Source organism: Lipophrys pholis (genome assembly GCF_963383615.2).
Source record: "Lipophrys pholis genome assembly, chromosome: 13".
Lineage (NCBI taxonomy): Eukaryota > Metazoa > Chordata > Actinopteri > Blenniiformes > Blenniidae > Lipophrys > Lipophrys pholis.
The window spans coordinates 29,722,159-29,744,961 of record NC_137632.1 but is presented as its reverse complement, the minus strand read 5'-3'; the positions used below and the strand labels follow the sequence as shown (position 1 = coordinate 29,744,961).

The 22,803-nt window shown below is 48.6% G+C and overlaps 1 protein-coding gene across 1 annotated transcript in view; it reads left to right on the top strand.

The window, feature by feature from the left end:
* Window positions 1-22,803, top strand: part of LOC308119102 (titin-like) — a 218,988-nt gene that overhangs the window by 14,397 nt on the left and 181,788 nt on the right. Inside the window, 22 exon segments of the mRNA XM_080478934.1 lie at window positions 227-439; window positions 628-687; window positions 1,358-1,616; window positions 1,694-1,763; window positions 3,787-3,984; window positions 4,058-4,200; window positions 4,280-4,431; window positions 4,510-4,737; window positions 5,702-5,943; window positions 6,019-6,251; window positions 6,328-6,492; window positions 7,226-7,394; window positions 8,101-9,791; window positions 10,801-11,082; window positions 11,426-11,692; window positions 13,232-13,504; window positions 13,584-13,847; window positions 13,923-14,183; window positions 14,270-14,530; window positions 14,704-14,967; window positions 15,393-15,653; window positions 17,210-17,470. Coding sequence (XP_080335060.1) covers window positions 227-439; window positions 628-687; window positions 1,358-1,616; window positions 1,694-1,763; window positions 3,787-3,984; window positions 4,058-4,200; window positions 4,280-4,431; window positions 4,510-4,737; window positions 5,702-5,943; window positions 6,019-6,251; window positions 6,328-6,492; window positions 7,226-7,394; window positions 8,101-9,791; window positions 10,801-11,082; window positions 11,426-11,692; window positions 13,232-13,504; window positions 13,584-13,847; window positions 13,923-14,183; window positions 14,270-14,530; window positions 14,704-14,967; window positions 15,393-15,653; window positions 17,210-17,470 — 6,217 coding nt within the window.

The following is a 22,803-nucleotide window of genomic DNA, read 5'->3' as shown; positions in this document are numbered from 1 at the left end:
AACCCTGCCCCCCCGAGGGGCTCCCCGCCATCCCAACCCTCCATTCTCCATCCAAAGCCCCATTCGGCCGCCATGTTTCATCATTTCTCTGTAACTTGAGTATTTCTGAGTGTGTGCCGTGTCCCGGCGTCGCGCTGCCGGCGTGCGGTCGCCGCGCTGTGGCGCTCCCCTCGCTAACCCCTCACTTCCTGGAAGCTCAAACACTCTTCTTGTTGGCGTTGGTCAGGTGTCCATCGCCGGCTCCGCCGTTGCGGCTCTACACAAAGAACTCTCTTCGCCATCAGCTCCCAGAAAAGTCATCAAACCCGTCAAGTCTCCAAGCCCGGCGCGGCGGGCGGTGGTCATGCCAGAGCCCGTCCCTCCACCGTTCAAAGATGGCCGCTATCAGACGGATCCGGCCGTAGTGAGTGAGGAAGAGTTTGAGGACTGGGAACCACAGGTTGGTCTCTCAGCTGACCAGCAGCCAATCACACGCGTCCTCTCATGAAGACCCCGCCTCTCCTCCCGCTGACCTTCATCCACCTGCAGGGCTTCACCTCTTCTAACCGCTCCTCCCTCCATCCTCACATCCGCCGCCGCTGCTCGCTCCAAGCCCTCACCTTTTCTTTTGATCTATTTCCTGTTTAGGAGGCGGCCGCCGTCCCACTGAGAGCTCAGGAACCGGTCGTTCCCCCGACGCTGCTCGCCGTGAGTAACGAACTCGTCAGTCGCTGGGATGTGGGCGGAGCCAGTACTAACACAGTAATGTGGGCGTAGTCAGGACTAACTCACAGCAATGTGGGCGGAGTCAGGACTAACTGACTAATGTGGGCGGAGTCAGGACCAACTCACAGCAGTGTGGGTGGAGTCAGGACTAACTCACAGCAATGTGGGCGGAGTCAGGACTAACTCACAGCAAATGTGGGCGGAGTCAGGCCTAACTGACTAATGTGGGCGGAGTCAGGACCAACTCACAGCAGTGTGGGTGGAGTCAGGACTAACTCACAGCAATGTGGGCGGAGTCAGGACTAACTGACTAATGTGGGCGGAGTCAAGACTAACGATCTAATGTGGGCGTAGTCAGGACTAACTGACTAATGTGGGCGGAGTCAGGACCAACTCACAGCAATGTGGGCGGAGTCAGGACTAACTCACAGCAAATGTGGGCGGAGTCAGGCCTAACTGACTAATGTGGGCGGAGTCAGGACCAACTCACAGCAGTGTGGGTGGAGTCAGGACTAACTCACAGCAATGTGGGCGGAGTCAGGACTAACTGACAGTGATGTGGGTGGAGCTCGCAGTAGCAGTAATGTGGGTGGAGCCAGTAAAGTTAGCTGGGTTGAGATGCTGAAAAATGTCATCACCGGTTTCCTCGCAGGGCCTGAAGAACGTGACTTTGACGGAGGGCGAGTCGGTGACCCTGGAGTGTCAGATCAGTGGCCACCCGGCGCCCGTCATCATGTGGTTCAGGGAGGACTTCAAGATCGAGACCTCCATCGACTTTCAGATCAGCTACCAGAGCGGCTTCGCCCGAATGGTGATCCGCGAGGCCTTCGCCGAGGACAGCGGCCGCTTCACCTGCACCGCCACCAACGAGGCGGGCACCGTCAGCACCTCCTGCTACCTGCTGGTCAAAGGTAAAGCTCGGCGGGGTCACACGATGCACACCATCAGGGGTTCAGGTTTGATCCCCACGTCTGTCAATCTATTTCAGTGTCTGAGGAGATCGAGAGCCGTGAGGACGTTACCGCCGTCACACATATCGGAATCACACAAGCTCAAACGTGAGTCTGGAAATCAGTTCACCAGTGTTTGTAGTTCTGCCCATTTTTAGAAGAATCCAAAACGTTTGTTTGAATTTGTGGGAAATGACATGTAGTCCTGTAGCTCCATGCTGTCCTCCATGTTTGTAGTTCCCTGCTGTCCTCCATGTTTGTAGTCCGGTAGCTTCCTGCTGTCCTCCATGTTTGTAGTTCCCTGCTGTCCTCCACGTTTGTAGTCCTGTAGCTTCCTGCTGTCCTCCATGTTTGTAGTTCCCTGCTGTCCTCCACGTTTGTAGTCCTGTAGCTTCCTGCTGTCCTCCATGTTTGTAGTTCCCTGCTGTCTTCCACGTTTGTAGTCCTGTAGCTTCCTGCTGTCCTCCATGTTTGTAGTTCCATGCTGTCCTCCATGTTTGTAGTCCTGTAGCTTCCTTTTGTCCTCCATGTTTGTAGTCCTGTAGCTTCCTGCTGTCCTCCATAGTCGTAGTCCTGTAGCCTCCTGTTGTCCTCCATGTTTGTTGTTCCCTGCTGTCCTCCATGTTAGTAGTCCTGTAGCTTCCTGCTGTCCTCCATAGTCGTAGTCCTGTAGCTCCCTGCTGTCCTCCATAGTCGTAGTCCTGTATTTCCATGCTGTCCTCCATGTTTGTAGTTCCCTGCTGTCCTCAGTGTTTGTAGTCCTGTAGCTCCATGCTGTCCTCCATAGTCGTAGTCTTGTAGCTCCCTGCTGTCCTCCATGTTGGTAGTCCTATAGTTTCCTGCTGTCCTCCATGTATGTTGTCTTGTAGCTCCCTGCTGTCCTCCATGTTAGTAGTCCTGTAGTTTTTTGCTGTCCTCCATGTTATTAGTCCTGTAGTTTCCTGCTGTCCTCCATGTTAGTAGTCCTGTAGTTTCCTGCTGTCCTCCATGTTCGTAGTCCTGTAGTTTCCTTTAGTCCTCCATGTTTGTAGTCCTGTAGCTTCCTTTAGTCCTCGGTGTTTGTAGTCCTGTAGCTCCATGCTGTCCTCCATAGTCGTAGTCTTGTAGCTCCCTGCTGTCCTCCATGTTGGTAGTCCTATAGTTTCCTGCTGTCCTCCATGTATGTTGTCTTGTAGCTCCCTGCTGTCCTCCATGTTAGTAGTCCTGTAGTTTTTTGCTGTCCTCCATGTTATTAGTCCTGTAGTTTCCTGCTGTCCTCCATGTTCGTAGTCCTGTAGTTTCCTGCTGTCCTCCATGTTAGTAGTCCTGTAGTTTCCTGCTGTCCTCCATGTTCGTAGTCCTGTAGTTTCCTTTAGTCCTCCATGTTTGTAGTCCTGTAGCTTCCTTTAGTCCTCCATGTTTGTAGTCCTGTAGCTTCCTGCTGTCCTCCATAGTCGTAGTCCTGTAGCCTCCTGTTGTCCTCCATGTTTGTTGTTCCCTGCTGTCCTCCATGTTAGTAGTCCTGTAGCTTCCTGCTGTCCTCCATAGTCGTAGTCCTGTAGCTCCCTGCTGTCCTCCATAGTCGTAGTCCTGTAGCTCCATGCTGTCCTCCATGTTTGTAGTTCCCTGCTGTCCTCGGTGTTTGTAGTCCTGTAGCTCCATGCTGTCCTCCATAGTCGTAGTCTTGTAGCTCCCTGCTGTCCTCCATGTTTGTAGTCCTGTAGTTTCTTGCTGTCCTCCATGTTAGTAGTCCTGTAGTTTCCTGCTGTCCTCCATGTTTGTAGTCCTTTAGCGCCCTGATTTCCTCCCATGTTTGTAGTCCTGTAGTTCCCTGCTGTCCTCCATGTTAGTAGTCCTGTAGCTTCCTGCTGTCCTCCATGTTTGTAGTCCTGTAGTTTCTTGCTGTCCTCCATGTTAGTAGTCCTGTAGTTTCCTGCTGTCCTCCATGTTAGTAGTCCTGTAGCTTCCTGCTGTCCTCCATGTTTGTAGTCCTGTAGTTTCCTGCTGTCCTCCATGTTAGTAGTCCTGTAGTTTCCTGCTGTCCTCCATGTTAGTAGTCCTGTAGTTTCCTGCTGTCCATGTTTGAAGGCTGCTTTACACTCAGTTCCGAGTCCGATGATGTGGACTATATTCTGGCACCTGTTCTCACCAGTGTCACCATGGAGACGGCAGAGCAGGTGACGATGGAAGTGACTTCTGGAGAAATCGCCGCGCCCTTCTTCATCAAGAAACCGAGCGTGCAGAAGCTGGTGGAGGGAGGGAGTGTGGTGTTCGAGTGTCAGGTGGGAGGAAACCCCCGACCTCACATCATCTGGAAGAAGAGTGGCGTGCCGCTCACCACCGGATACAGGTACCAGTCTGTCGCCGCCTCCTGCAGGATCGCCATCCTGGAGTCACTCTCACCACCGTTGGTTTCTTCTCAGATACAAAGTCGCCTACAAGAAGGAGACCGGAGAATGCCGACTGGAGATCTCCATGACCTTTGCTGATGATGCTGGCGAATACGCCATTTTTGCCAGAAACGCACAAGGCGAAGCCTCGGCCTCCGCCACCCTGCTGGAGGAAGGTAAATCCTGACTTCCTGTCTGTCCTGGTGAAAGACCTTCAGTCCGAGCAGTACCTCACAGTGTTCCTGCCGTTCACAGACGCCTACGAAGCCTACATGAAGCAACAGGACGTGACGTATACAAGCCAAGTGACGACAACGACGGTGGTTCAGGAGCCGTCGGCCATCCTGAGTCAGTACGAGGTGGAGCAGAGGAGGGTCACCACCCCCATGAGCTTCGTCTCAGAATCGGTACGTCCGCCGACACGTCGAGTCTCCGTCAGGAAAACAAGGTGGAGACGGTGGAGCTGAGCTGTGGACGTCTTGCAGGAGTTCCTGGTCTCGGCCTTCGAGGAGAGGATCATCCAGGAGATCGAGCTCCGCATCATGAGGATCTGCTACACCGAGCTGGTGACGGAGGACGGCGAGCTGCTGGTGACCGTCGCCGAAGAGCAGGCGGTGCAGCCGGTCTTCGACACTCCCGTGAAGAACTATCGGATCGTGGAGGGGATGGGCGTCACCTTCCACTGCAAGATGACCGGACACCCACTGCCAAAGGTACTGGGGTAGAATCAGAGACTCCTTCCAGAGGGAGGGGGGTCAGGGGGTCGGGGGGGGGGGCAGAACCAGAGGCTCCTTCCAGAGGGAGGGGGGTCAGGGGGTCAGGGGGTCGGGGGGGGGGGGGTCGGGGAGTCGTGGGGGGGCCAGAACCAGAGGCTCTTTCCAGAGGGAGGGGGGTCAGGGGGTCGGGGGGGAAGAACCAGAGGCTCCTTCCAGAGGGAGGGGGGTCAGGGGGGTCAGGGGGTCGGGGGGGGGAAGAACCAGAAAATCTTTGCTCTGAACGTGAAGTTTGTTCTTTAAAGTATTTGGTGTCAGTGGACTCAGTCGTCCATCACTGATTCACTGAACTTTAAATAAAAGTTCATCCTGTCAAAGGAAACTGTATGGATGGATGATAGAAGGATGATGATAGAAGGATGATGATAGAAGGATGGATGATAGAAGGATGATGATAGAAGGATGGATGATAGAAGGATGGATGATAGAAGGATGGATGATAGAAGGATGATGATAGAAGGATGGATGATAGAAGGATGATGATAGAAGGATGGATGATAGAAGGATGGATGATAGAAGGATGGATGATAGAAGGATGCTGATAGAAGGATGGATGATGATGGATGGAAGGATGGATGATAGAAGGATGGATGATAGAAGGATGGATGATAGATAGAAGGATGGATGATAGAAGGATGATGATAGAAGGATGGATGATGATGGATGGAAGGATGGATGATAGAAGGATGGATGATGATGGATGGAAGGATGGATGATAGAAGGATGGATGATAGAAGGATGGTGATAGAAGGATGGATGATGGATGGAAGGATGGATGATAGAAGGATGGATGATGAATGGAAGGATGGATGATAGAAGGATGGATGATGGATGGAAGGATGGATGATAGAAGGATGTATGTATGATTGATGAGGTGGAAGTCAAACAACCCGTCCTCTTACAGATCGCGTGGTACAAAGATGGCCAGCGCCTTCGGGCCGGCGGTCGATACCAGATGGAGGTTCTCCAGGACGGACGGGCCAGTCTGCGTCTGGCCGTGGTGCTGCCGGAGGACGAGGGCGTGTACACCGCCTTCGCCACCAACATGAAGGGAAATGTGGTGAGCTCGGGGAAGCTGTACGTGGAGCCGTCTGGCGTGGTGACGCCTCAGAGGTACACGCCTCAGCCGGCCATGCAGAGGATCCGGTAAGAGTCGCTCCACACCGCGGAGAAACGCTCCTTTCATCAGCAGTGATCTGATGACAGCTGCTTCCTCCATAGCTCCGCCTCCCCTCGCTCACTGAGCCGCTCTCCCGGACGCTCTCCCAGTCGCTCTCCCGGACGTTCGCCTGCTCGCCGCCTCGAAGAGGCTGACGAGGCTTCACTGGAAAGACTCTACAAACCCGTTTTTGTTCTCAAGCCGTACTCCATCAAATGCTCCGAGGGACAAACCGCCAGATTTGACCTGAAGGTCGTCGGCAGACCGATGCCCGACACCTACTGGTTCCACAACGGTGAGAGAATCACTCAAGCTCCAGTCGCCCTGCTTCACCTGTCACAGAACAATGACGTAGCCCGATTTGTTTGCAGGCCAACAAGTGGTCAACGACTTCACCCACAAGATTGTGATCAAAGAGGACGGAACTCAGTCCCTCATCATCGTCCCTGCCTTGCCCAAGGACTCTGGAGAGTGGACCGTGGTGGCCCAGAACCGAGCCGGACGCACGGCTGTGGCTGTGTCTCTCAATGTGGAGGGTGAGGCCACCGTCAGAGTCCTGCCTTTCACGTCAGTCGCAGCTTCAGTCGTAGCTTCAGCCGTAGCTTCAGCCGTAGCTTCAGCCGCAGCTTCAGTTGCAGCTTCAGTAGCAGCTTCAGTAGCAGCTTTAGTCGCAGCTTCAGCCGTAGCTTCAGTCGTAGCTTCAGTCGTAGCTTCAGTCGCAGCTTCAGTCGTAGCTTCAGCCGCAGCTTCAGTCGCAGCTTCAGTAGCAGCTTCAGCCGTAGCTTCAGTCGTAGCTTCAGTCGCAGCTTCAGTAGCAGCTTCAGTAGCAGCTTTAGTCGCAGCTTCAGTCGTAGCTTCAGTCGCAGCTTCAGTCGTAGCTTCAGTCGTAGCTTCAGTCGCAGCTTCAGTCGTAGCTTCAGCCGCAGCTTCAGTCGCAGCTTCAGTAGCAGCTTCAGCCGTAGCGTCAGCCGTAGCTTCAGTCGTAGCTTCAGTTGCAGCTTCAGCCGCAGCTTCAGCCGTAGCTTCAGCCGCAGCTTCAGTCGCAGCTTCAGTAGCAGCTTCAGCCGTAGCTTCAGTCGTAGCTTCAGTCGCAGCTTCAGTAGCAGCTTCAGTAGCAGCTTTAGTCGCAGCTTCAGTCGTAGCTTCAGCCGTAGCTTCAGTCGTAGCTTCAGTCGCAGCTTCAGCCGTAGCTTCAGCCGTAGCTTCAGCCGTAGCTTCAGCCGCAGCTTCAGTCGTAGCTCCTGCTGACGCAGTCTGTCGTCTGTGCAGCTCGAGAGAGCGTGGCTCGCCCACAGTTCATGGAAAAGCTGAAGAACATCACAGTGAAGCAGGGAACGCTCGTGGAGCTGGCGGTCAAAGCCATCGGGAACCCGCTGCCCGACATCGTGTGGCTGAAAAACAGCGACATCATCAGTCCACAGAAGCATCCTCACATCAGGTGGGTTTCTCTAAACCTGAACCCAGACCTAAACCTGAACCCAGACCTGAACCTGAGCCTGAACCCAGAACTAAACCCAGACCTAAACCTGAACCCAGACCTAAACCTAAACCCAGACCCAGACCCACCGGACCTTCGTGTGCTTCTGTATTCTCCCTGGACTTTTTACAGAACTGGAACTAAATAGTTTTATGAGATTCATGTCGCTGCTCTTCTCTCACATCATTCTGCAATTCTTAAAAAAAAGGTGTGGCAGTTGAGCTTGCTGCTCTCTGGTCCTCACATGGAGACAGCCCCTCCACACAGCATACTCTATTAACTGAACCACTTCAGACACACACTGCTCCTCTTCAGGGTCCTCCGCCTGCCATACCTTGTCTCTGGGCGGCTCCTCCTTTATGGGCAGAGAGGTGAAGCAGTGCACCTGATGTGAATCAGGTGCACTGCTTCACCTCTCTGCTGCAAATGGTTTGGTAGATTTTCAATATGACGTGCAAACACGTCACCAAACAGTGACAATATGATTCAATAGATGGACGTTTCTTCCCAGAACTCACTGCGTCTGAAGAAAGGAAACAGTTTGACCGTCCAATCAAAGACCAGACACATTAGTAACATCAGTTTCTCGTGGACAGAAAGATGGTGGTGAAACTTCTTCTATGTGTACTTCATGTTCTCATCTCTCAGGTTGTTTGTTCTCTTTCAGGATTGACGGCACTAAAGGAGAAGCCAAGTTCCAGATCCCTTCAGCGTCAGGCTCCGACAGCGCCTGGTACACGGCGACCGCCATCAACAAGGCCGGCCGAGACACCACCCGCTGCCGGGTCAACGTGGAGGTGGACTTCGCCGCCCCTCAACCTGAACGGAAGCTGATCATCACCAAAGGAACTTACAAGGCCAAGGAGATCGCGGCGCCAGAGCTGGAGCCGCTGCACATGCGCTACGGCCAGGAGCAGTGGGAGGAGGGCGACCTGTACGACAAGGAGAAGCAGCAGAAGCCACAGTTCAAGAAGAAGCTGACGTCCATCCGCATGAAGCGCTTCGGTCCGGCTCACTTCGAGTGCCGGCTGACGCCCATCGGCGACCCCACCATGGTGGTGGAGTGGCTGCATGACGGCAAGCCTCTGGCCGCAGCCAACCGCCTGCGCATGGTCAACGAGTTCGGCTACTGCAGCCTCGACTACGAAGTCGCTTACGCCAGAGACAGCGGCGTCATCACCTGCAGAGCCACCAACAAGTTCGGCGTGGACCAGACCTCGGCCACCCTGATCGTGAAGGACGAGAAGGGCCTGGTGGAGGAGACGCAGCTGCCAGAAGGCCGAGTCCACCGCATCGAAGAGATGGAGCGCATGGCGCACGAAGGCGGACCGTACGGAGTCACCACCGACGAGGAAACGGAGAAGATCAAACCGGAGATTGTTCTGCTCCCTGAACCTGCTCAGGTGCTCGAAGGAGACATTGCCCGATTCCGCTGCAGGGTGACCGGCTATCCTGCTCCCAAGGTCAACTGGTACCTCAACGGACAACTCATCCGCAAGAGCAAGAGATACAGACTTCGCTACGACGGTATCTACTACCTGGAGATCACTGACATCAAGTCATACGACGCCGGCGAGGTCCGGGTGGTCGCAGACAATCCGTTAGGAACGACCGAGCACACGGTGAAGCTGGACATTCAGCAGAGGGAGGACTTCAGGTCCGTCCTCCGTCGTGCTCCTGAACCAAAGGCAGCGGAGATTCCCCACGAGTCTGGCAGGATGGGATTCGACGTGGTGAAGGTGGACCGAGCCAGCGAGGCAGCGCAGGACAGAGAAGTCGTTACACTGCGTAAAACACAAAGAGTCATTCACGAAAAAAGCTCAGAGGAGTCTGAAGAGCTCAAGAGCAAGTTTAAGCGCAGGACGGAGGAGGGCTTCTACGAGTCCATCTCCGCTGTGGAGTCCAAGTCTCGTAAGAGGGATGACTCCTACGAAGATCTGCTGAAGAAGACCAAGGACGAGCTGCTCCATCGCCTGAAGGAGAAAGAAGAGGCGGAGAGGAAGAAGATGGAGGAACAGGGCAAAGTCACCATCCCCACCATCAAGCCGGAAAGAGTTCAGCTCTCCCCGAGCATGGAGGCACCCAAGATTCTGGAACGCATCACCAGCCAGACCGTCACTCCCATGGACGAGGTCCGGTTCCGGATCCGAGTGGTGGGCCGCCCGGAGCCCGAGTGCCAGTGGTTCAAGAATGGCGTCCTGCTGGAGAAGACCGAGCGCGTCTACTGGTTCTGGCCTGAGGACCACGTGTGTGAGCTGGTGATCCGGGACGTGACGGCCGAGGACTCGGCCAGCATCATGGTGAAGGCGTCCAACGTGGCCGGAGAGTCGTCGAGCCACGCCTTCCTGCTCGTCCAAGGTAACGCCAAGTCCTTCAGCACAGTATGTTCTCCACGTAGAATCTGTCCGGTCTGGTCACATTGATCCTGAGTTCTGAGGGACAGCCCCACGCGGTTCAGAACACAGGGCACCAGGGGCTCCGACGCAGCGGGTCGCTCCGTAGAAGCGAGTGAAATGATCATTGTTGCTTTTGCTCGCTGTCCATTTTCTTTGATCAACTTTGTGTTTGTGGAGAAGCTGACGTAGCTCATGTTCGTTCCTGGAGTTAACGGTCAGAAGTTCTTGTTTGATTCTGGACAAAGTCTTTGAAACATCGTTGAGACAATGAACAAAATAAAACCAATTAACATTTGGATCACTAATGTGTGAATGAATAAACAACCCAGAGATGAGAGAGGACTTACGTGTCCGGATTACCGCTGGTTTTAATCCCAAAACTGTTCCCCTGAACCAGACCCCTGAGCCAGACCCCTGAGCCAGACCCCTGAGCTAAACCCTTGAGCCAGACCCCTGAGTGAGACCCCTGAACCAGGCCCTTGAGCCAAGCCCCTGAGCCAGACCCTTGAGCCAGACCCCTGAGTGAGACCCCTGAAGCACACCCCTGAGTGAGACCCCTGAGTGAGACCCCTGAACCACACCCCTGAGTGAGACCCCTGACGGGTTCCCTGAGCCCAAGCTGCTGGTGGTGTATGGAGTTAGGGTTTACTATAAACCGGAGGTGTTGAATACAGAGAAGCAATTTTTACCGGCGAGTATACCCTCCAAAACCCCAGCGGATTTGACGAGCAAATTGTTTTCATTGAATTGTGTTTATTTGTCCAGAAACGGTTTACTAAAATCAGAGTACACTATTCCTGAATACTAGTGCTAAATCCAGTGAAAGAAAAAGATTAAAACGAGACGGGCTCGCAAAATAGTAGTCTTTAGGCCCCGCCTCTTAAAGAGACAGGCACACAGAGTGAGAAGAGACTAGTTCAGTTCACCTGACGAGAAACACCTTCTGACCTCCACCCCCTGTTTGACCGCAGCCAAGGCAGCCATCAGCTTCACCCAGAGCCTGGACGACGTCACCGCCAACGAGAAGGACACCATGGTGACCTTCGAGTGCGAGACCAATGAGCCCTTCATCAAAGTCAAGTGGATGAAGAACGACATGGAGATCTTCTCTGGAGATAAGTACCGGATGCACTCGGACAGGAAGGTCCACTTCCTGTCTGTGCTGGTGATCGAGATGAGGGACGACGCGGAGTACTCCTGCGTGGTCGTGGACGATGAGAGCGTCAGGACGAGCGCCAGGCTGCACGTGGAAGGTGACCAGCACAATCTCTGCATGCCTCTTTATGGTTTTAACATTGTTCAGTTTGAAAGTTTCATCAAGTACATCAGTCGTCCATGGAAACTCTGGTTTACTTCAATTTAACACAATCATGTCTGTTGTATCAACCTTTAAAATCACCGATGGTCACCATTGTTTAGCGTGTTTGGTTGTGGTACCCAGAGTTTCGTACCATTCACTATCCTGCTGGTTATAACCACTGGTACTACCGGTTCCACCATTCACTATCCTGCTGGTTATAACCACTGGTACCACCAGTTCCACCATTCACTATCCTGCTGGTTCTAACCGCCGGTCCTGGTACCTTTTCCCTCCAGGTGCGGACCTGGAGCTCGTCCGACCGATGGAGAGCATTGAGGTCCCGGAGACGTACGCCGGAGAGTTCGAGGTGGAGCTCTCCCGTGAGGACGCAGAGGGCCGCTGGTTCTTCGGAGACAGAGAGCTATCGGCTAGTGGGAAACACATCATGTCCTCCCGCCGAGGACGACACACGCTGTCCGTCAAAGACGTCCGCAAGGAGGATCAGGGCAAATACACCTTTGTGTGCGGAGATATCAGGACCAGCGCCTCGCTGAAAATGAAAGGTGAGTCTCGATCTAGAACCGGGTTAAAGCACTGACCAATCTATTAGAATAAAGACATCAGGAGAACTCCTTCCATGGATTAAAATGATAAATGAAGCATATAAAGGAAAGTCGATGAGACTCAAATCCAAGTTCTATCCTTCACGTTTAGAGAAAACTAAACGCTCAACAGAATGCATGAAGTCAAAATGGGAAACAGAAGTGAATATGGAATGATCAAGTATTGATTGGCAAAATATGTGGAAGAACCACCAAACAACCACTGGATCTCACAAATGGAGGGAAGAACCTGATCTCTTAACCCCTGGAGTTCACAGTAAATACACCAATCAGCTTCTCCCATGGTGGAGAGAGTGTGCATCAGTAAATGTTAATCACCATCTATCCTGGAAGTGCCCGGAAATAAGGAACTACTGGAAGAACAGAGATAAAGAAGTAATGAAGCTTTGGGGGTATAATGTGACGTTTAATGCTACTTTACTGTATCTGTGCAACTTTCCAGCTGAACATTGTAAAGATACAAGTGGCTTGTAAAAACAAACTATAACAAGGAAATGGTACCAAGTTGACCCTCAACTATGGAACAATGGATCCAAACTATTGAAGAGATTTATCTAATGGAGAGTCTGACCCCCACGATGAGATTACAGCCACCCAGTTGGAGGTTTAGTGGAGGAACTGGACTACGTACAGAATGAGAGCAGCGACATTATGACTGAGAAGAGACATGAGGAAAAGGACACTTTTCCCCTATATATATATCTATATCTATATATAGATATATATATCTATATCTATATATATATCTATATCTATATATAGATATATATATCTATATCTATATCTATATATATATCTATATCTATCTATCTATATATATCTATATATATCTATCTATATATATATAGATATATATATATATCTATATCTATATATATAGATCTATATATCTATATCTATATATATATCTATATCTATATATAGATATATATATCTATATCTATATCTATCTATCTATATATATCTATCTATATATATATAGATATATATATATATCTATATCTATATATATAGATCTATATATCTATATCTATATATATATCTATATCTATATATAGATATATATATCTATATCTATCTATCTATATATATCTATCTATATATATATAGATATATATATATCTATATCTATATATATAGATCTATATATAGATCTATAGATAGATAGATAGATAGATAGATAGATAGATATATTTGTATTTTTCGTGTTCTTGTTTTCAAAATCTAATAAAAAGAAAGTACCAAAAAAACAAAGACTGACCAATCAGAACCGGGTTGGAACACTGACTGATGGACCCAGTTGTGATTTATTAGGTCACTCTCTGGTACTTTAGTTGGTCTGAGGAACTAGAGTCTGACTGGTGTGGACTCTGTAGGTGATCTGATCTTTCTGGAGCTCCGGCCTGCCGGCTGTTCTGTCACATAGTTGTGTGTTGTGGTTCAGTCCTTGGTGTTCTAACCAGGTGTCTGTTCCTGCAGTGCGTCCAGTGACCCTGATGCAGCCGCTGAGCGACCTGACGGTCTGTGAGGGCGACATCGCCCAGCTGGAGGTTCGCTTCTCTCAGGAGAACGTTGAGGGAACATGGATGAAGAACGGCCAGGCGGTGGTGGCGTCGGACCGCGTGCACGTCGTCATCGACCGGCAGGTCCACAAGCTGCTGCTGGAGAACGTCACCACTGGAGATGCCGCCGTTTACATGTTTGTGGTTCCTGCTCAGGAGATCTCCACTTCAGGAAAACTCCATGTTCAGAGTAAGAGTCAGAATCGGTGGCGGATGTGAAAAGGAATCATGATCAAAGTCTTAAAGTATATTTTGGTGCTTCATCACAGCGATCGACATCGTGGTGCCGCTGAAGGACGTTTCCTCCACCGAGGGCTCCAAGGCCGTCCTGGAGGCCAAGATCTCAGCCCAGGATGTGGGTTCGGTCAAGTGGTACCACAACGACAAACTACTGATGCCCAGCGAGCGAGTCCAGGTGATCGCCAAGGGCTCCAAACAGCGTCTGGTCTTTTCCCGGACCTTCGCCTCCGACGAAGGACGCTACAAACTGGTGGTCGGCAAAGTGGAGACCAGCTGCAGTCTGACTATAGAAAGTAAGACCACGGTTAACAGAGGGGTTCCTCGGGTTCTGATGTCACTCTGACCTGGCGTTGCTGTTGTTTTCGCAGAGGTTAGCATCGTCCGGCACATGGAGGATCGAGTTTGCTCCGAGTCTCAGAACGTCACCTTCACCGTAGAGGTGTCTCACCCCGGTGTGGACCCAGTCTGGACCTTCAGGAACCAGCAGCTCAAAGCAGGACCCAAATACAGGATGGAGTCTAAAGGAAAGGTTCATTCCATGACCGTCACCGACACCATGAAGGATGAGGAGGGCCAGTACATGTTCCACGCCGGCGAGAAAACGTCCAGCGCCACGCTCACCGTCTCTGGTACGTCTGAACGTGCTGAACAGTAACAGGCAGTCGCTCCAAAAACTGAACAACTTCAACAAGACCTATTGTCCTCCTACCACCAGGTGGAGCGATCACACGGCCGCTGCAGGACGTGACGGTGGCTGAGTCGCAGACCGCTGTGCTAGAGTGCGAAGTCGCCAACGCCGAGGCCGAAGGCCGGTGGCTGAAGGAGGGGCGGGCCGTGGACTTCAACGACAATGTGGTGAGCGAGGTGGAGGGCGTCGTCCGGCGCCTCGTCGTCGTTATCACCCGACCGCAGGACGTCGCCGAGTACAGCTACCAGGTGGCGAACTCCAAGACCAGCGCCAACCTCCGTGTGGAGGGTACGTATCAGCCGCTCGCCAGCACGCAGGCCATACCTTTCAATTTCATCTAGTTTCCAAAGTGGTGTTCCTCAGGGTTTGCCACTGGGCCCACTGGTTTATAGCCTTCATCTCCTACTGTTCACCGACAATGGTACAAAACTCTTCCTGAACTCTATGGTGTGTGTGTGCAGCTGTTAAGATCAAGAAGACTCTTCGGAACCAGACGGTGACGGAGACACAGGAGGCGCTGTTCACGTTGGAGCTCACGCACCCCGATGTCAAAGGCTCGCAGTGGATCAGGAACGGCGTGGAGCTGCAGAATGGTGACAAGTACGAGATCCGCTCGGACGGCGTGCTGCACACGCTCCGGGTGAAGGACTGCAGCACGCAGGACGAGTCGGTCTACTCCTTCAAACTGGGAAGACTGTCGGCGAACGCCCGGCTCAATGTAGAGAGTGAGTATGACTCAGAATCCCTGCTATCAGGGGCTAACCAGACCAGGGTCTAATCTGAACCCTGAACCTGACCCTGACCCTTACCCCGACCCAGACCCTGACCACTACCCAGACCCCGACTCCTACCCCGACCCTGACCCTGATCCTGACCCTGGTTTCAGACCTTGACAGATCTGTTTCCATGGTGAAAATGCTTTCCAGTTGTTTTCTATTCACGACTTCAAGATTTAGAATTTGCGAATTGATTGTGTTTAGACTCTGTTAACTTGTTGATTATGTCAGTGCTTTTGGAGCGTCTGTGCCCTCGGAGCATCGGTGCGTCGGTGTCCTCATACCGGTGCCTCCTGAGCGCCGGTGCTGTTGATTGTCTGTTGTGCGTCTGTTACGTGTCTCCAGAGTTTTAAGTGCCAATTTTGCATCTGCAGCCATCAAGATCGTGAAGAAGATGAAAGATGTGAACGCTCTGCTAGATGGCCCCGCCTCCTTTGAGATCAGCCTATCGCACGACAACGTGCCGGTGCGCTGGATGTTTGGCGGCGTGGAGCTCAAGTCCAGCGACAAGTGCAAGATTCTGTCAGAGAGGAAAGCTCACAAGCTGCTGCTGCAGAACGTGGACCGCAGCCATGCTGGAGAGTACACGGCCGTGGTGGGACACCTGCAGTGCAGCGCCACGCTCACTGTGGAAGGTAGGAGGTCCAGCTGCCCCTGAACCCACCACCAAATCTCCAAGACATACATTAGAACTGGATGCATGTCCATCCTGGTTCCCTCTTAGTCCGTATGAGATCTTAGTGGCGGGAGTTCAGATATCTGTCTCTTCCGATTTCCCTCTGTTCTTCTGGATCACTCCAAGGAGTGCTCCTCCCAGACCAAACCATCAAACTCATCAGTCATGGTCCAAGGTTCATGACCACAGTGAGAGTGGAGGGGAGGTCCTATACCCAAGGTCCTGTACACGAGGTCCTGTACTCGAGGTCCTGTACTCAAGGTCCTGTACTCGAGGTCCTGTACACGAGGTCCTGTACTCGAGGTCCTGTACTCAAGGTCTGTGTGACACTAGAGGTGTGTCAACCAGAACAGACCCATGATATCCAGGGTCGATCCTCGACCAAGTGGGAAGCTCTTGTACCAAATTCACCATGAGCATCTTTGTGTTGGACCCCGGTGCTTGTTCTGGATCCATGACGACCACAGTAGTCCAACAACAACCCACCGCTTGGGTTCAGCTCAGGCCGTTATTCCAAATCACCCCCCACCACCCTTGTTGCCAACATGAGCGTTGAAGTCGCCCAGTAGGACTTTAGAGTCCGTTGGCGGTTCCAGTCGCTCCAAGAAGGCCGAGTACTCTGAGCTGCTGTTTAAGCACAACAAAGATTTCCTCCGGGCCCCCTGAAGCTGCAGGGAGGAGGCCCTCTGCTTTACTGGAACAAACTCCACCCTGGGCCTGACTCTGGGAGGGCGGAAGGACACACCACCCTGGACCTGACTCTGGGAGGGTGGAAGGACACACCACCCTGGACCTGACTCTGGGAAGGCAGGAGGGACACATCACCCTGGGCCTGACTCTGGGAGGGCGGGAGGGGCAACACCCTGGGCCTGACTCTGGGAGGGCGGGGGGGGGCAACACCCTGGGCCTGACTCTGGGAATGTGGGGGGGGACACACCACCCTGGACCTGACTCTGGGAGGGCGGTAGGGGAAACACCCTGGGCCTGACTGGGAATGTCGGGGGGGGGGACACCCCACCCTGGGCCTGACTGGGAGGGTGAGGGGGGACAGACCACCCTGGACCTGACTCTGGGAGGGCGGGAGGGGCAACCACCCTGGGCCTGGCTCCAGCGGTGTGTCCCAGTAACCCTCTTCTGGGCAGGGTACAGGATGTGCTGTGTGTCCCTGGCCTGGGTGAGTTTTGAAGGTGTTTGTCTGGGCCTCCAGTCCACACCACTCCAGACCTGTCCACCTTGGCACTCCAGACGCCATGGCTCTGTAGGTCACTCGACCACTCCAGACCGCCATCTGGACAAGGCCACGGTCCAGGAAAGTCTAGCCAGACCCGACATGTAACTGGTCCTCAAAATATAGAAGACTTGTTCCAGAAGTTGTATTTGAACTGCGATACAATCATGGAAACTTCTAAACGTTAATAATAATTACTCCTCATTAATGACGTTTGAAGGAACCAATCAGGAAGCGGACTCGTTGATCTTCTTCCCAGACGTTAACGTGGAGCTTTGTCCCCGCAGCGCTGCGCGTCACCAAACCCCTGAAGAACGTGGAGGTGCCGGAGACGCAAGCGGCCACGTTCGAGTGCGAGGTGTCGCACTTCAACGTGCCGTCCACGTGGCTGAAGGACGGCGTGGAGATCGAGATGAGCGAGAAGTTCCGGATCGTGATTCAGGGGAAGCTGCACCAGCTGAAGATCATGAACACCAGCCGCGACGACTCGGCCGAGTACACCTTCGTGTGCGGGAACGACCGCGTGTCGGCCACGCTCACCGTCAGCCGTAAGACCGTGTTCAAAGTCCGAGCCAAAGCCAAAAGCTGAATCCCCCTCCCCTACCCCCACCCCCCAGCACCACTACCCCCTGCACCCTACCCCCACCCCCACCCCCACCCGTCTCCCCTCTCAGAGTCGCTGAGAAGCCGCTCTCTCTAATCTGAAGATTAACCTTCACAGACTAATCAGACTGACAGTTCAGCTCAATAAAGACCTGAAACTTCTCCTCTGGTGACGACCTCCTGATTTTTCTGGTTCCTTCTGCTCGCCTAACAACCAGCCGGGAGCCCAGAGTGCTCCAGAACCTCACGACACCAGAACCTCATGACACTAGAACCTCATGAAACCAGAACCTCACGACACTAGAATCTCACGACACCAGAACCTCATGACACACGAACCTCACGGATACTAGAACCTCACGGACACCTGAACCCCATGACACCAGAACATCACGGACACTAGAACCTCATGACACTAGAACCTCACAGACACTAGAACCTCACAACACCAGAACTTCACCAGAACCTCCCGACACCAGAATCTCACGACACCAGAACCTCATGACACTAGAACCTCACGGACACTAGAACCTCACGGACACCAGAACCTCACGGACACTAGAACCTCATGACACCAGAACCTCATGAAACTAGAACCTCACGGACACTAGAACATCATGACACCAGAACCTCATGACACCAGAACCTCACGGACACTAGAACCTCATGACACCAGAACCTCACGGACACTAGAACCTCATGACACCAGAACCTCATGACACCAGAACCCCACGGACACTAGAACCTCATGACAGTAGAACCTCATGACACCAGAACCTCACGGACACTAGAACCTCATGACAGTAGAACCTCAGCAGAACCTCACCCAGGTCACTAAAGCTGAACTTCACATTTCAGCTTCATCTTTCCTTTATTGATCAAATTTCTACGTCGGCTGAATTTCTTTCCTCTTTTTTCGTGTTTTTGATATTTTGGATGTTTTGATTTTTACTAAAATGGATATTTTAGAGTTGAAAGCTGCCAGTGAAAGTTGTAGCTGCTAACGAGTCGTACTAACGCAGTTTAACCAGCTAACCAACTTTCTCAGGATCACGGTGATCTTTCCTTCTGTGTTTCGTCTCGTCTTCGTCCGACACTGAAAACTTTTTCTCCAAATTTTTTTTAGAAGTAATCCAGTACATTTACTGGAGTACCTATAATCAATTCTAAAAATATGTACTTCTTTCATGTTTTTCTCAAGATGAAAAAAGTGTTTTGACTTATTTTCAAATTAATGCAGAAAATCAGAATGAAATAAATAATAAAGTATTAAAATGAACAAAAAAACTTGAATCAGAAAGAAAAGTTTTTGGTGAAAAAAGGAATTTTCATAAATGAAAATGATGAAAAAAAGAGAAAGATGTGTCACAGTGAAATGGAAAGTTTCAAAGAATTATTTAGTCATTTTCATCTTTGTACTGAAATAAGTTCTGTTTCTTTAGTTTTTTCAAAGATCAAAGTTCTACGAGTATAAAGTTTCCGTGACGTTCTGAGGACGCGAGCCTGAGATTAGCTTAATATTTATATTACAATAATCTGATTTTAGCACGACGGTAACTTCATCTTATCGTGAATTTGGAGTAATATTACCTTATGTAACAATAAAATCCTACTAACCTCACACTAACATCTGTGATTTTATCGTTACGTTACTATGAAGTTAGTACGATTTTACTGTTACGTTAGTGTGATTTTATCGTTACGTTAGTGGGATTTTATTGTTACGTTAGTGTGATTTTATCGTTACGTCGGTGTGATTTTAGTGTTACGTTAGTGTGATTTTATTGTTAAGTTAGTGTGATTTTATCGTTACGTTAGTGTGATTTTACGTTAGTGTGATTTTATCGTTACGTTAGTGTGATTTTACGTTAGTGTGATTTTATCGTTACGTTGGTGTGATTTTATCGTTACGTCGGTGTGATTTTACGTTAGTGTGATTTTATTGTTACGTTAGTGTGATTTTATCGTTACGTCGGTGTGATTTTATCGTTACGTTAGTGTGATTTTACGTTAGTGTGATTTTATTGTTACGTTAGTGTGATTTTATCGTTACGTTAGTGTGATTTTATCGTTACGTCGGTGTGATTTTATCGTTACGTTAGTGTGATTTTACGTTAGTGTGATTTTATTGTTACGTTAGTGTGATTTTATCGTTACGTTAGTGTGATTTTATCGTTACATCGGTGTGATTTTATCGTTACGTTAGTGTGATTTTATCGTTACGTTACTATGAAGTTAGTACGATTTTACTGTTACGTTAGTGTGATTTTATCGTTACGTTGGTGTGATTTTATCGTTACGTTAGTGTGATTTTACGTTAGTGTGATTTTATCGTTACGTTAGTGTGATTTTACGTCGGTGTGATTTTATCGTTACGTTAGTGTGATTTTACGTTAGTGTGATTTTATCGTTACGTTAGTGTGATTTTACGTCGGTGTGATTTTATTGTTACGTGAGTGTGATTTTATTGTTACGTTAGTGTGATTTTATCGTTACGTTAGTGTGATTTTATCGTTACGTCGGTGTGATTTTATTGTTACGTTAGTGTGATTTTATCGTTACGTTAGTGTGATTTTATCGTTACGTTAGTGTGATTTTATCGTTACGTTAGTGTGATTTTATTGTTGCGTTAGTGTGATTTTACGTTAGTGTGATTTTATCGTTACATTAGTGTGATTTTATCGTTACGTCGGTGTGATTTTATCGTTACGTTAGTGTGATTTTATCGTTACGTTAGTGTGATTTTATCGTTACGTTACTATGAAGTTAGTACGATTTTACTGTTACGTTAGTGTGATTTTATCGTTACGTTGGTGTGATTTTATCGTTACGTTAGTGTGATTTTACGTTAGTGTGATTTTATCGTTACGTTAGTGTGATTTTATCGTTACGTTAGTGTGATTTTACGTTAGTGTGATTTTATCGTTACGTTAGTGTGATTTTATCATTACGTCGGTGTGATTTTATCGTTACGTTAGTGTGATTTTATTGTTACGTGAGTGTGATTTTATAGTTACGTTAGTGTGATTTTATCGTTACGTTAGTGTGATTTTATCGTTACGTTAGTGTGATTTTATCGTTACGTCGGTGTGATTTTATAGTTACGTTAGTGTGATTTTAGTGTTACGTTAGTGTGATTTTATTGTTAAGTTAGTGTGATTTTATCGTTACGTTAGTGTGATTTTACGTTAGTGTGATTTTATCGTTACGTTAGTGTGATTTTACGTTAGTGTGATTTTATCGTTACGTCGGTGTGATTTTACGTTAGTGTGATTTTATTGTTACGTTAGTGTGATTTTATCGTTACGTCGGTGTGATTTTATCGTTACGTTAGTGTGATTTTACGTTAGTGTGATTTTATTGTTACGTTAGTGTGATTTTATCGTTACGTTAGTGTGATTTTATCGTTACGTCGGTGTGATTTTATCGTTACGTTAGTGTGATTTTACGTTAGTGTGATTTTATTGTTACGTTAGTGTGATTTTATCGTTACGTTAGTGTGATTTTATCGTTACATCGGTGTGATTTTATCGTTACGTTAGTGTGATTTTATCGTTACGTTACTATGAAGTTAGTACGATTTTACTGTTACGTTAGTGTGATTTTATCGTTACGTTGGTGTGATTTTATCGTTACGTTAGTGTGATTTTACGTCGGTGTGATTTTATCGTTACGTTAGTGTGATTTTACGTTAGTGTGATTTTATCGTTACGTTAGTGTGATTTTACGTCAGTGTGATTTTATTGTTACGTGAGTGTGATTTTATTGTTACGTTAGTGTGATTTTATCGTTACGTTAGTGTGATTTTATCGTTACGTCGGTGTGATTTTATTGTTACGTTAGTGTGATTTTATCGTTACGTTAGTGTGATTTTATCGTTACGTTAGTGTGATTTTATTGTTACGTTAGTGTGATTTTATCGTTACGTTAGTGTGATTTTATCGTTACGTTAGTGTGATTTTATTGTTGCGTTAGTGTGATTTTACGTTAGTGTGATTTTATCGTTACATTAGTGTGATTTTATCGTTACGTCGGTGTGATTTTATCGTTACGTTAGTGTGATTTTATCGTTACGTTAGTGTGATTTTATCGTTACGTTACTATGAAGTTAGTACGATTTTACTGTTACGTTAGTGTGATTTTATCGTTACGTTGGTGTGATTTTATCGTTACGTTAGTGTGATTTTACGTTAGTGTGATTTTATCGTTACGTTAGTGTGATTTTATCGTTACGTTAGTGTGATTTTACGTTAGTGTGATTTTATCGTTACGTTAGTGTGATTTTATCATTACGTCGGTGTGATTTTATCGTTACGTTAGTGTGATTTTATTGTTACGTGAGTGTGATTTTATAGTTACGTTAGTGTGATTTTATCGTTACGTTAGTGTGATTTTATCGTTACATCGGTGTGATTTTATAGTTACGTTAGTGTGATTTTATCGTTACGTTAGTGTGATTTTATTGTTACGTTAGTGTGATTTTATCGTTACGTTAGTGTGATTTTATCGTTACGTCGGTGTGATTTTATCGTTACGTTAGTGTGATTTTACGTTAGTGTGATTTTATTGTTACGTTAGTGTGATTTTATCGTTACGTTAGTGTGATTTTATCGTTACGTTAGTGTGATTTTATCGTTTTTATCATTACGTGTGATTAGTGTGATTTTATCGTTACGTTAGTGTGATTTTATTGTTACGTTAGTGTGATTTTATCGTTTTTATCATTACGTGTGATTAGTGTGATTTTATCGTTACGTTAGTGTGATTCTATCGTTACGTTAGTGTGATTTTATCATTACGTCGGTGTGATTTTATCGTTACGTTAGTGTGATTTTATCGTTACGTTAGTGTGATGTTGCGTTAGTGTGATTTTATCATTACGTCGGTGTGATTTTATCGTTACGTTAGTGTGATTTTATTGTTACGTCGGTGTGATTTTATAGTTACGTTAGTGTGATTTTATCGTTACGTTAGTGTGATTTTATTGTTACGTGAGTGTGATTTTATCGTTACGTTGGTGTGATTTTATCGTTACGTTAGTGTGATTTTATAGTTACGTTAGTGTGATTTTATCGTTACGTGAGTGTGATTTTATCGTTACGTTGGTGTGATTTTATAGTTACGTTAGTGTGATTTTATAGTTACGTTAGTGTGATTTTATCGTTACGTCGGTGTGATTTTATAGTTACGTTAGTGTGATTTTATCGTTACGTTAGTGTGATTTTATCGTTACGTTAGTGTGATTTTATCGTTACGTTAGTGTGATTTTATTGTTGCG